General features: G+C 47.9%; 1 protein-coding gene across 1 annotated transcript in view; it reads left to right on the top strand.

Moving 5' to 3' along the window:
- The first annotated feature begins 819 nt into the window (after positions 1 to 819).
- The window catches only part of DOC2B (double C2 domain beta), a 60,851-nt gene continuing 47,918 nt past the window's right edge, over positions 820 to 13,752 (top strand). The window contains 3 exon segments of the mRNA XM_036769260.1: positions 820 to 1,077; positions 1,080 to 1,120; positions 1,161 to 1,210. Of these exon segments, the coding sequence (XP_036625155.1) occupies positions 820 to 1,077; positions 1,080 to 1,120; positions 1,161 to 1,210 (349 nt within the window).

Raw genomic sequence — 13,752 nt, 5'->3', positions numbered from 1 at the left:
AGGGGACCTTTAAGCAAGGATGTCTCCACTCAGGCCACCTCTATTCATGTTTCCTAGCAGCTGAAAAACAATCTCCTTTACCTTCGCTGAGGAGCTGGTGGCTCTGATCCTCAGTCCAAGTCCCCCAGACCCTTCCAGCTGCCATACAGTGAGTTTCTGGAGTGTGTGTTGGGGGGCAGTACATCTCTGCTGGGAGAACGCCAGCGTCTAAGTGTGTGCTTGCGTTCGGGCGGCTGCGATGGTGTGTGCAGGTTAGCCAGGGGGCCCGGGCCCGCTCCTTGGGTCCCTGTGCACCTGGCTCCTACGGCCTGGGCTGTGAGTGTGTGAGTGCCAGTGTTCATCTTCTGCAGCCCTCATTCCTTCGCTCCCTCCATCCTGCTTGGTTGCTACCCAGTGACGCCGGCAGGGCCCACCCCCTGCCTGTCAGTCCCTGTCGGCCTCGCACTTCTCCACCGGCTGAGTCCAGTGCGGCGCGCTCACTGCCCGCTCCTAGCAGGCTCCGGACCGTCTGGGGGCGCGGAACGCGGCGGTGGCGGCGGCGGGAAGGGGCACGGCGGCGGCGGCAGAGCCAGCGGCGGCGGCGGCGGCGGGCGCGATGCGCACGGTGGCCACGGAGGCGGAGGCAGCAGCGGCGGCGGCGGCGGCGGGAGCAGCAGCAGCAGGGGCTTTGGAGGAGGGCACCGGCGCGGCACCCGGCTCTTGGTGAAGCGCGCCCAGCTTCCCCGGCTCACTGCACCTCGCTGCCCGCGCCCTTTCGGGAGCTTCGTGCCCTGGCCCGGCTCGTTCTCCGAGGGGCTCGGGGGGGCCAGAGCTGCCTGCATGACACTCCGGCGGGGAGAAAAGACCACCATCAGCATTCAGGAGCATATGGCCATTGACGTGTGCCCGGGTCCCATCAAGCCCATCAAACAAATCTCCGACTACTTCCCCCGCTTCCCCCGGGGGCTCCCGACGGCAGTCAGCCGGAGCGGCTCCCAGCAGGCCGGAGCCAGCCAAGCCTCGGTCAGCCCCTCCGATCCCCCCAGGGACGACGAAGAGGATGTGGACCAGCTGTTTGGTGCCTATGGCCCCAGCCCTACCCGCCAGCGGCAGCCCCCGCCCCAGCCCCAGCCCCAGCCCGGTGGTAGCGGCGGCGGCGGCGGCGGCAGCGGCAGCAGCAGCAAGCCGGAGGAAGACATAGACGGGGAGGGCTACGAGTCGGACGACTGCAGTAAGTTCCCAAGTATTTGACTTTTCTTCTCCGCTTTCTCCTATCCACCGCCGCCGCCAAGACACACACACACACACACACACACACACACACACACACCACTCTCCCCCGTCCTCCCACCCTTACATACAACAAACCCACTTCCCTACCAGACAACACACACGACGCTCTTTGCTTGCTCCCAACACACCTCAAATGCTCTCCTCTTTCCCCCCATAACTTACACAACACACTCTCCTCTGCTCCCCACCCTCCCACCCCCAATGAACGCTCTGCTCCTGCTATCCACAACACAGGGAACGGACACTACCCCCCCCACCCCGTCCCTTACAACATACACACAACATTCAACGCAGAACCCTTTGCCCGGCCCCTCCCCACATACAACACACTCTCCCTTTCTCTTCACACACACATATTCCTCCTTTTCGCGCACACACACACACACACACACACACACACCACTCTTCCTTCACCCCCCCCCCCACATACACACTTCCCCTTTGCTCCTCACCACAAACAACCAGACACTCTCCCTTTTCCTCCCCAATACACATACCTCCTAAGCCCCCCTTCCCTTTGTTCCCCTCCCTCCCCTCCTAGTAACTGGGGGTGATCCAGCAGGCCCCCTTCCCTATCTATGTCTTCCTCCTTCTTGCCCCTGTGCTTAGGGACTCGGGGGCTGGAACTTCAGGAGGTATCCCCAAGGATTGGTTCCAGCTTCTAGATTATCCAGGACCCTTCCCCAAGCCGCTGGCCCGCGGCAGCAGAGCCTCTCCCTACACCTGGGCCCCAGCCTCCAGTTGCACGATGTCGGGCACGGACCAGACTGGCGATTTCTCCCCCTGGCAGGGCGGTGCTGCTATCCAGGGAGACACCAGTTGCTGAACACACCCGGCCCGGCTGCCCTGGGCAAGCTGAGCATTGTCCCTCCCAGACCTAGGGACTCAGTGGAGGGGGAAGGGGAGAGAAAAGCAGAGGGAGCTGCAGGGGGAAGGGAGGGGAACAGAGGAAGGGGGAAGAGGACCCTCGGCGATTTGGATCATTTTTCACTCGTGTAGCTAGCGGAGCAGGTCAGCTTGCCGATGCAGGCAGCAAGAAACGTGGGCGTATATGCCCTTTCAAAAACCCTTGGCTGTCCCCTCTCCCCCTTCTCTGGGGCCTCCCTTTCCCGGGAAAATGTCTGTGGGTTTGTCAGCCTCTTGTCCCTGCTGGCCCCTCCTCCTTCCTCTCCACCCCACCCCCCGTTCACCTGTTACGCCTTTGCTTCCAAAGGATGGAGAGCAGCTCTTCTTTTCCCCTTTTGCATCTCTCATGGAGACCCCCGCCCGGCACCCCCTGTTGGAAAAGGCAGAGATGGAGGCAGGGCTAGGCTGAAGGATTCACTCAGTGACCAGTACACAAGGTTGGGAATTAAGCCTTCTCGCAGCCTCAGAGGTTAGCAGAGAAGAGTGGGGGAGGGGGCAGGGGACCTCCTCCACCCTCACCCCAAGGGCTGATGGGTTCAATGGAGGCTAGGAGAAGACCTGGGCAAACTTGGTACAGATCCCAAGAAGCCCCTTCTGGCTTTACTTAGTTTGGGGAGCACTGGGGAAGTCACCCCCATGCTAGAAAAGTCTGTTTTTGTTATACTTGGAAGTCAGTGAGATTACTGACACCTGACCCTCAGTCCTGTGTGGAAGCGGATGGAGGAGGGAGGAAATAAATACCCTTTTCTCAGAATTTTACAAGAACAGGACAGCCCAGGCCTGGAGGCTGAGGCCTACTCTGGTACTGGGTAGTCCCTGGGGCCCCCAACCTCTGGAGGGGTGGCTGCTGTTCTGAATGGGAAGCAGTGCTTTTGCCTGGGGTGGGGGGGTGGGGAGGGGGCGCAGGTTGAAGTCCTAGATTTGGACTTCAAGGCCTTTGGTTCACATCCTGGATCTTGGCTGTGACTTTGGCAAATTGCTTAACCCTTCCGAGCCTTCATACTGACTGTGTGATGTTGGGTAGGCTCTCTAAGCCTTGGCACAAACTCTGTAAGAGGAGGCCATTGGACCGGATGGTTTCTCGGGTCCCTTCCAGACCTCCATCATTCCCATCCAGAGCCTTTACTAAAGAGAGCAATATGAATCTGGATCCTGAAGGAAGCCTGGGCCAGAACAGACCGAGCAGCTGTGATGCCATAGGAAGCATACCCCAGCAATTGCCAGTATCTTCCATTTTAAGGGGTGAAGCAGGAGGAAGGGGTATCATAGCATTGAAAGCTAGAAGGGACCATAGGGCTTATGTAGCCCAATCCCATCTTTCATAGATTTCCCTTAGAAGGCAGTAAATTTGCCTCAGGGAATTTAAAGGAATTCTTTCTATCTGCACTTCCTAGGCTCTCTCTAGGGCAAAAGAGGTCCTGGAATGATGAACTTTCTCTGGGTAGTCCAGAGCAAAGAACTGGGGGGTAATTATCCCAGTTCCTCAGATTCAGAATTTAGAGTTCAAAAGCACCCAAGGGGCCACCTAGTCAAGTCCTCTCATTTGACAGAGAAAAAAACTGAGGCACAGAGAGTGACATCACAAAGTCAGTAAGTATCAGAACTGGTATTCAGACCCCCATCCTTGGACTCCACAATCCAGAGTTTTCTTGGCTACTCCAGGATGCCTTTGTTACAGACCTGAAAAAGTCCAACCTGGTTAGTAGTTTTAGAGTCAGAGGGGCATGCATACTGGGCATGATGAGAACAGAATTGGCTTCCTTGCCCTGGCTGCCATTTTAACCAGTTTGGTCAATCCACTCGGGGACCCAGTCTGGGACAAGTCTACACTCACCACACATCCCTTCTCCAGCCAGAATTTGCAGTGGAATTGTCACCTCAGCCCCTGGGAGTCAATGGCACTGGTTCATAAGAAGTACCAGGTTCAGATCAATTGCCACCTCCTACATGAAACCTCTTCTGTGCCACCCCACCCACCAAGTTGTTAGTGCCCTGCCCCCCCCAACCCTGGAAGTTGTGTTTACTTTGGATATATTTTCCACTTACTTATCTAGATTCATGGAGTTTCCTTCCAAGAGAAAGTAAGCTTCTTGAGGGCAAGAATTATTTCTTTTTTCTTTGTCTTCCCAGCACTTTGGACAGTGCCTGGCACATAACAGCACTTCCTAAATACTTTTTGATTGATTGGTCAATCCTGGGAAAACTCAGAGCTCTCGGCGATGCCTAAAGGGGATGAGGGAGTATCGCGTTTCCCATTTCCAGCTCCATTCCTGCTCTGAGTCATGGAAGGACAGGGTGGGAACCAAAATACAAGAATAATAAGATTTCTTGCTTAGACCTGGACCTCCTTCCCAGTACCAGAAGCCAACCTTCTGAATACTGAGTCAAATGGCTAAAAGAATAGCTCTTTCCTGGAGAATTCAGGAAACCTCGGACTTGTTAACTTCTAAGTCCAGTACTATTTCCCTCAAACCCGATTCTCTTCTCAACTATATTCATTCATTCCTTCAGCAACACTTTCTCAGGAGCCTTACCATGTATCTTACACTGTGATAGGCATGAAGGGAGATGGTGTCAGAGAGGAAAAGCATGACTTCTAGCCTTGGTTCTGCAGCTATAAACTGTGCATCCCAACAGCAGTTTCCTGACAGTTCATAACTAGTCCAGTAGCAATGAGACTTTGCCCCAGGGCATCATGTGCCATAATTCTCCCTCCCCCCAGGGTCTATTCTCCCAGACTCTACTGCTCAAGCCTTCCTTTCCACCACTCCCCAAAGCCAGAAGACTCACTTCTCCCTGGTTCCCCCATCCAAACCTTCCTTTCCACCACTCCCCAGACCCAGAAGATTCTCTTCCCCCTGCTAGACAAGCTGCTGACCCAAGTCAAGTTGACTTCTCTGGTCCTGCAGCTCCTGGAGAGCTCCTCCCAGCTATTTTTGTCCTAGGTAAAATAATTCCCACTTACAACTCAGTTTCCTTATCTGTAAAAGGAGAGGATTAGGACAGATGATCTCTAAAGCCTGTTCCACCTCTAATGTTCTAAGACACAGTCTGTCAAGGACTAAGGAGCTGGAAGGGACCTCTGGAGGCCTCTGTCTATTCCATTTTGCAGAAGAGGAAGCTGTGACCCAGAGTGGTTGGGTGATTTGCCCAGAGTCACAGAGCTGGTAAGCACAATGCCCAGTACATAGTAAGGGTTTAATAAATGCTTGTTGATCGAGTAGCATCACTGAGATTTGGATGCTAGTCTTTTCCTTCCAGAGAGCTCACTATACCACAGACACAGGAAGCTTTCCTCAGCTGCACAATGGTGAGGGGATTTGGGTCCAGTGGCTTCTATACTGCAACAATACCAAAGATGTCCCAAGGCAGAATGTGCTGAAGCACAAGGGCTGCACACAGTCAGTGCTCAATCAATGTTTGTTGATTAGATTGAGAGATCAAATGAGTGACAATTAGAAATTTACCAAACCCAAACTGTGGGGTAACCATGGACCTCATGTCCCCCATCTATCCCCAGGCCAACTTGTCACAGGGACAGCTAAAATTCCACAACTCAGCAAACATTTATGGAGCACCTACTGTGTGCCAGGCACTGTGCCAGATGCTAATGATATAAAGACGGGAAAGAAACATTTCCAGCCCTCAAGAAAAGGCAACATTGTGCTGGCCAGACCTAAAGTCAGAAAGATTTGAGTCTGAATTCCAGCCCAGAGCCTTGTTAACTATGTGCCCCTGGGCAGGTCATGGAACCCTTTTATACATCAATTCCCTAGAAAAGACTAGCATCCCCAAAACAGGGATGATGACAATACCTTGAAGTTTTAAGGTTTAATTGTGAAGAAGTGGGAAGACCTAGATTTGAATCCCATCTCTGTCATTTCCTGTTTGTGTGACCTGGGACCAGTTCCTTAACTTTTTTGGGCCTCAGTTTCCTCAGCCATAAAAAGAGGAGTTTGGTCTAGCTGTCCTCTGTGGTTTCTACCAGCTCTAAATCTTTCATCCTCTGGGTGAAAATTGTTTTGTAATCCTTCCATAAAATGTCAGTTATCCTTATTTTTAATAAGTAGCTTAGCTTCTGTTTGGGTACAGGAGTGTTATGATGTGTAAACAGTTTTGGAAATACAAGATCATCTGAAGGGAGAAAGAGAATGCCCCAGTAACTGGAATCAGGAAGGGCTTCCTGTAGGAGGTGATACCTTGAGTTGAATCTTAAAGATAAAAAGATTTGTGATGGCAGGGCAGAGATGGGTCTGAGGATGCCTCCTGAGCCATCCCACAGGACCACTCACCCTCAGGGTGTACTTGTGCTCCAGGTGACCAGGGGAATGGCAAATTCTCCACATTGGTCTCCAGGAAACCTCAGCTTCTGCCCTGGCAAGCCAGGCTGAGTGAAATGCCTATTCCCATTGGATGTCCCACACTCAGGCCTGGCCTTACCTCATCTCTCCAACAACCAGTTTCTGGAGTCTAAGCTGGGATGATTCAGGCCAGATGGCTCATGGCAGCTTTAGCCAGATTTATGCTATTTGCTGCCCTAATTATTGGATTATCTTTGTTCTGATAAAAGAGAATTAGGGCGTCTGCTCTCTCTGAGACACAGGGTGAAGAAGTGAGGTCTATTTACATTCTTGTGTTTCTTATTTGATTTTTCTTTTCTAATTCCTGTTCTCGGGAATGGTCATCTCAAGTCACAAGTACAAGACACAAGAACTTATTGGAAATGAAAGAAAGCTAGAGTGATGGAAAGGAGAAAAAACTACTGTTAAAATCAGCCCCTACATAATTACCCCCAGTGATGGGCCTTAGCTGCCCTTCAGCCTCTGAATTACCAGGCATCTATAGTCCTCTCTGGTTGGAATTCTGGTTAGTCCGAGCATTCTTTCCCTGATGACATCACCATTTCACCCAAATCTCTCACTTATTTAGATCTCTTATTTCAATGAGATTGCTCTCTCCTCACAGAAACAGGTGAGCTAAAGAGCTTGGCAGTTTCCTCCTTGGCTCAATTCACACCCTGGCCTTAAGCCCAGGGATAACAAAGGTTTCTGTAAAGACCAGACATTATCCAGTTCTGGTTCAGGAGCAAAGGCTGGATGATGTTGACATCAGTCAGTGTCACCAGTGAACCATATAGTTGGGTACATGGAATTCGCTTAGAATTTAAGTGAAAAATAACCTCACGAATGGCTGGAAACCAAAGAATCAACACAAACACAACATCCCTGACCCACAACCCTCCCCACACCCCAAAAAAAGAGGATTTGATGCCAGGCATCCTCCTAGTACAGGAGAAGGAGATTTAGACCGAGATACAGATTTTAATTCCAGCTCTGAAGCTGACTTGCTATGTGACCCTGAGCAAGTGACATTCCCTCTTAGAGTTCACTTTGCTCCCCTCCAAGATGAGTAGTCAGGACTAGCTGAGCTCCAAGTGGCCTCCACACCCTTTGAATTTCAATTATTTGTGAAGCTAAAATTTTTCATGAAAATTCCAAACCAATCCCAAATGCAGGATGCTAAAATCCAAATCCTGGCTGACATCAACATTAGCCATTGTTTTTCTCTCTTAACCAGTCCAGGAGAACAATGAATCTTGCCTTTGGTACCTTTGTTCTCACTGGATGAACACCAGACTTCCATGATGGTCCTAGGCTCCATTTTTCACCAAACCCCTTTCACTCATCCTTTGAAAGACTGAAACATTAGTCAGACCTTGGTGTCGAACAGGACCATATGGGTTGAGTTATTTTGAGTCTAAGGGCACCATTTCTGTTGCTAAGACCAGGGTAATGCCATTCCCTTTCTAAATTCAATTCTAGTCTCGTTATTGAGGAGAGGGAGAATTATTTCTACTCTGCCTCAACGCAAGAGAGCAAATTACTAATGATCATTAATGTCATCATCTCCAACTGAGGCCAAAGGCAAACCCACAAACCGGCAAATAAACCAACTCAATAAAGGGTTTATTAAATACCTACTATATGCTGGGAATTGAAAAACAAAAAGAAATCAGGAAACATTCCCTGCCCTCAAGGAGATTACAATCTACTAGGGAAATCCATTATGCAGATAAACAAATACAATACAGTTTGAAGAAGAAGAAAGCATTAACAATTAGGGTTTCCCATAGAGGGTAACCCCTTAGTTGAACCTTGAAAAATGCTAAAGATTCTAAAAGACAGCAATGATGAGCGAGTACATTCCATGGATGGAGTTGGAAGATGAGATGTTATGCTGAATTTGAGGAATAGAAAGAAAGATAATAGGAAGGGGAATGATGTGATATGTCTGGAAAAATAGGTGGATGCAGGCTGTAAAGGGCTTTAAATGCCAAGCAGAGGAGTTTGCCTTTTATCCTAGAGACACTGCTAGTGAGCCATTGAGAATTCTTGAGCAGGGCTGTGATGTGGACAGACTTATGCCTGAGGAAGATTATTTTGGCAGCTGTGTGGAAAATGGATTGGAGAGGCTTTGACTTCTTTATCTGTAAAATGAGGGAATTGGACTAGATAATCTCTGAGGTTCCTTCCATCTCTAATATAGATCCTTTACCTCGGAAGGGGCCTCTGAGCAGCCAAAATAAACATTGCAAAGGTCAGGTACTAAAGCTCATGCACTTTATGATATAAGCAGCTGTTGTTCCTTTTGCTATGGCTTTATTCATAGGCGAGCTCCTCAGGTCCTGTTAACTCTTAGTTTAGACATATTTTTAATAATCATGGAAATCTGGTCTTCCTCAGTCTCTAGCAGATTAGAAGCAGCAAATTGGAAGTGGGGAAGAGTAGCTGCAGGAGTCAGTTACACTAAGAATAGCAAGAAATAACTGCAGACACCAAGGAAGGGAGATGGAAAAGCTACTTTAAAAAACAGACTTAAGAACTCAAAAAGCACAGTAACCTGGGGCCATTTTGTGGATGGTCAATCAGCCTGGTGTTCCTCAATAGACACTGAGGGCATCACTCTATTACAAACTAGGACAGTAATGTTCAAGATTCTGGCCCTTTGTATCCAGTAGCCCCAGTTCAAGAAAGAAGGGGTACCTGCAATACAGTTTAGAAGGATTTCTATCTGAAAACATTAAGATTTGAGGGTAACATTTGGGGCAAACCTCAGCTGTTTGGAAAGTTTGCTTGTGTCCCCAGCAATAAAGGGAACATGTTATTGGGAGGTACCAATTGGTCTCTTTGATGTTATTGTAGATGTTGAGTAAATCCACCCCTTCATGACCCCGTTTGGAGTTTTCTTGGCAAAGATGCTGGAGTGGTTCACCATTTCCTTTTCCAGCCCATTTTACAGATGACCAGTCAAGGTAAACAGGATAAGTGACTTGGCCAGGGTCACACAACTAGTAAGTGCCTGAGGTCAGAGAGGATGAGTTTTCCTGACTTCAGACCTGGTGCTCTATCTACCTCGCCACTTAGCTGCCTCCAAGGCATCAGTTAGAGAGAAATAAAAGGATTGCCTTGCTGTAATGGAGAGGCAGATTGAAACTCATGATCAGTAGGATTCCAACCTACCCAGGGAAACCCCAATGGATTTCTAGTCCATCACCTTAACTACTCAGACACAAGGAAGGCTGAATAACAATAACAGGCTGAAACTGGCTAACATGAATTTATAATGTGCCAAGTTAGGACAGTTGTAAGGACTTCCTCCAGCTGTGTGCAGTGGCTTTTGAACAGAAGGAGAGGAGGCTAATGTTGGGAATTATTCAGGGCTGAGATTTGGTAAGAGACGAGTGGAGATCGAACAGAGGGGCAAAGGTCCAAGCATGGAGGACAGCATAAGGCTGAAATGGCTGGGTTGAGGCTGGAGAGACAGGAAAGAGATGTGAGAACAGAGGTAATGATCCTAACAAACAGGTGATGGACAGAACTCGTGTTTGGACAGGGCTAATGTGGTCATTTGTTTTGGTTTACTCTGCATGTTTCTTATAAGGGTTGTTTTTCTTTTTTCCCCCAGTGGTGGGAAGAGAAAAATGCTTGTTTATTTACAAAAAAGTAATTAAAAAAAGAAAGTATTTAGGGATGTAGGAATTGGAGATCTCAGTGAGGATATCACCCCTCCTTACCATTAAGACTCTCCTTTCTAATGTGGGGTAGCTTCTTACCTAAGTGCAGAGTCAACTGAACTTAGATTCATTTTAAAATGATTGGTTTTTCCCTCTTAAAGTCCTGTTTTGACAGAGGCCTTTTAGGTCCATTTTGGCTCAAATTGTGGGTGTGCAAATGGGTGTTTATAGGCCTGCGTCAGGGATCCCCCATAATGCAATGGGAATGAATAAGAGCACAATGAGAAGATTCTGCAATCTAATGTCACACAGAACTTTTAAAAGACCCTACCCTACACCCCTATTTTCTTCACAAGCCCAGATCAGCGGAGTGGCCATTCACAAGTTTTAAACATGTCATTCTCACATATGAAAAGGGACCCCCTGACCACAGGGCTTTGAGTTCTTCTTCAGAAGGGGAGATGGTCCATGACAAGCCATCCACATTCTCCCAGCTGTCCCCTGGCAACCAATAGTCCAGAGATGCAGAGAGGCTGGTAAGGATAAAGGATGAAGTCTGTGGCCACAGGATAGACTCGAGTCAGTAGGGACCTCATGGTTCTCTGAACGTGCTATTACATTCCCATTCCTGAATCATTCATTCATCCATTCATTCAGTCAGGAAGCAAGAGAGCGTTTATTAAGGGCTTACTCTGGCCCTGCTTAGGACAGCTAGTGGCTCATCTTCTTGAGTTCCAGTCTGGCCTCTGACACTTACTAACTGTGTCACCCTGGGCAAGTCACTTAACCCTGCTTGCCTCAGCTTCCTCATCTGTCAAATGAGCCGACAAAGGAAATGGCAAACTACTCCAGTATCTTCGCCAAGAAAACCCCAAATGGGGTCACAGAGAGTCGGACATGATGGAAAACAACTGAATGACAACTCTCTGGGCCATGCATGGCACTACATGATAGGGATGCAAAGACAAAAGGTAAAGAGGCCTTGTCCTCGAGGAGTTTACATTATATTCAAATGGATAAATAATGACAAAAAAGAATAAATGAAAAAGCATCTTTAAGTGCCTTTTATGTACAAAAAACTGTTAGGAAACCTCATGGTCACAGATAAGTACATTGAAATATGCCTATACATTATATATTTATATATATTCATATCTATTTATCAACACAGATAAGCAAATAAAATATATATGATCATATATAATCCTATTCATGTATATGCCTATTATGTTTCAGGGGTATGTGTGTGTGTGTGTGTGCGTGCGTGCACATGTGTGTGCAGCTAGCTGGGGCAGTAGATAGAGCATTGGGAGCTTGGAATCAAGAAGACTCATCTTCATGAGTTCAAATCCAGCCTCAGACACTTACCACCTATGTGACCCTGGGCAAGTCACTTAGCCCTGTTTGCCTCGATTTCCTCAATTGTAAAATGAACTGGAGAAAGAAACAGAAAAGCACTCAGGTATCTCTGCCAAGGAAACCCCAAATGGAATCACAGAGAGTCACACATAACTGAAAAGAGACTTAGCAACAGCATCAACAACATATATACATACACACATGTATGTATGTATGTATGTATGTATGTATATGTATATGCATCAAGATATATCTCATTAGATATATAATGTCTTAAAATAGATATATATATAATGTATAATACCAGTTCTTTCCCTCTGTTAATTATTTCCTATTTATCCTGTATAGAGCTTGAATATATTTGCTTGTATGTTGTCTCCCTTATTCGACTGCAAACTCCCTGCAGGCAGGGACTGTCTTTTGCTTCTTTTTGTATCCCTAACACTTAGCCTAATGCCTGGCACGTGGTAGGCACTTAATGAATGTGGATTGATTATGGATTGATAATGATTTCCAGAGTGCAGAGGACATTAGCAGCAGGAAGGAATAGAAGAGGCCCCATAGATGAGATGGGACTTGGATGGAGCTTTGAAGGATGCTCAAATTTCTAAGAAAAAGAGTGACTAGCATTACTGGGGGCCTTCTGAGTTATAAAGCATTTTATGCATGGTTTTTTGTTCGATCCTCACAGTGACCCTGAGAAGTAGCAGAAGTGGAAACTGAGGCTGGGAGAGCTAAGTGACTTGTCCAGGATCCCACGACTAGTGTCTGAGGGAGGATTGAGCTCCAAGTCCAGCACCCTCTCCAAGGCAAAGTGAAGAGGCGGGGCGTTCCAGGCATGGGGGGCAGCACGGTGACCGAAGGTGGAATGCAGGGTACAGCAGACAGCAAACAGTTAGACTAGTCCAGCCAGAATGTAAACTGTATGAAGGGAAGTGATGTACAACAACAAGCCCGGAAAGGTAGATCGGAGCCAGACTGTGGACGGCAAACAGCAATCTATATTTTATCCTAGATATAATTAAGAACATATGAAACTTCTGAAACAAGCATGACCCGACAATTCCTGTGCTTTAGGAACATTCATTGAGCAGCTGTTAAACCCTGAGCAAGTCACTTCACCTGCCTGCCTCAGTGTCCCCATCTGTAAAATGGGCATAATAACAGCACCTATCTCCCAGGGTTGTCATGAGGACAAAAATAAGATGATATTTGGAAAGTGTTTGGCAAACCCTACAGTGCTGTCCACATGCTGGTTACTATTAGGGAAAAGACTGTGAGGAGAGAGTCAATAGTCTAGGGCAAGAGGTGATGAGGGCTTGAACTAGGGCAGTGGCTCTTTGAGTAAAGAGAAGGGAATGGACACAAGACACATGAGGGGTAGAATCAGCAAGATCAATGGGAGGCCAAGGGGGAAAGAAGAGCCTGGAAGGACTACACATTTTTGAACCTTACTAGAAAGTGCCGGTGTCCTGAACAGCATGGGGAAACGTGGAAGAAGGGAGAATTGGGGCATAGTGAATCCTGTTCTGGACTCATTGAGTTTTGGGTGCCTGGGGAGCATCCAGTTGGGAAAATCCACTAGACAACTGGCGATCCATGACTAGTGCTCAAGAGAAATACTAGAGCCGGGAAAATCGATCTGGGAGTCATCAGCATAGAGATGAGAGTAGAATCCATGGGAGCTGACGAGTGATCTCATCGCAAAAGTGAGAAGAAACCCAAGAACAGAGCCATGGACCCTGGGCTAAACCCACCCAGAGCAAATGGGACATGGATGATGATGCAGCAAGAGAGACCAAGAAGGAACCACCTGACAAGGAGTAGCAAACCCAGGAGAGCAGGGTCACAAAAAGCCAGAAAGACAATCGTGTCCAGGAGGAGAAGGTAGCCACCAGTGCCAGATGCTGCAGAGAGGTCAAGAAGGATGAGGTCTGAGAAGAGGCCACTAGATTTAGCAATATGCAGTGAAGTAACTCTAGGTGGGCACAATGCCCGAAACAGAACACAACAAGGGCAATTTTATCAACACACTTTACTATATACTTCTTTGAATGGACTTTGGACATGGTAAGCCCTCAACAAATGTCCATTGGATTCAAATGAATGGATGCCATCTTTGGTGCTATTAACTCATCTAATTTCCATCAAGACATGACTGTGATTCCTGTGCTCAAGAAGCTTCAATGGCTCCCTATCAC

The sequence above is a fragment of the Trichosurus vulpecula genome, chromosome 7 (genome assembly GCF_011100635.1).
Source record: "Trichosurus vulpecula isolate mTriVul1 chromosome 7, mTriVul1.pri, whole genome shotgun sequence".
In the NCBI taxonomy this organism is placed as follows: domain Eukaryota; kingdom Metazoa; phylum Chordata; class Mammalia; order Diprotodontia; family Phalangeridae; genus Trichosurus; species Trichosurus vulpecula.
The sequence above is the reverse complement of the archived record's forward strand: the minus strand, read 5'-3'. Positions and strand labels throughout refer to the sequence as shown.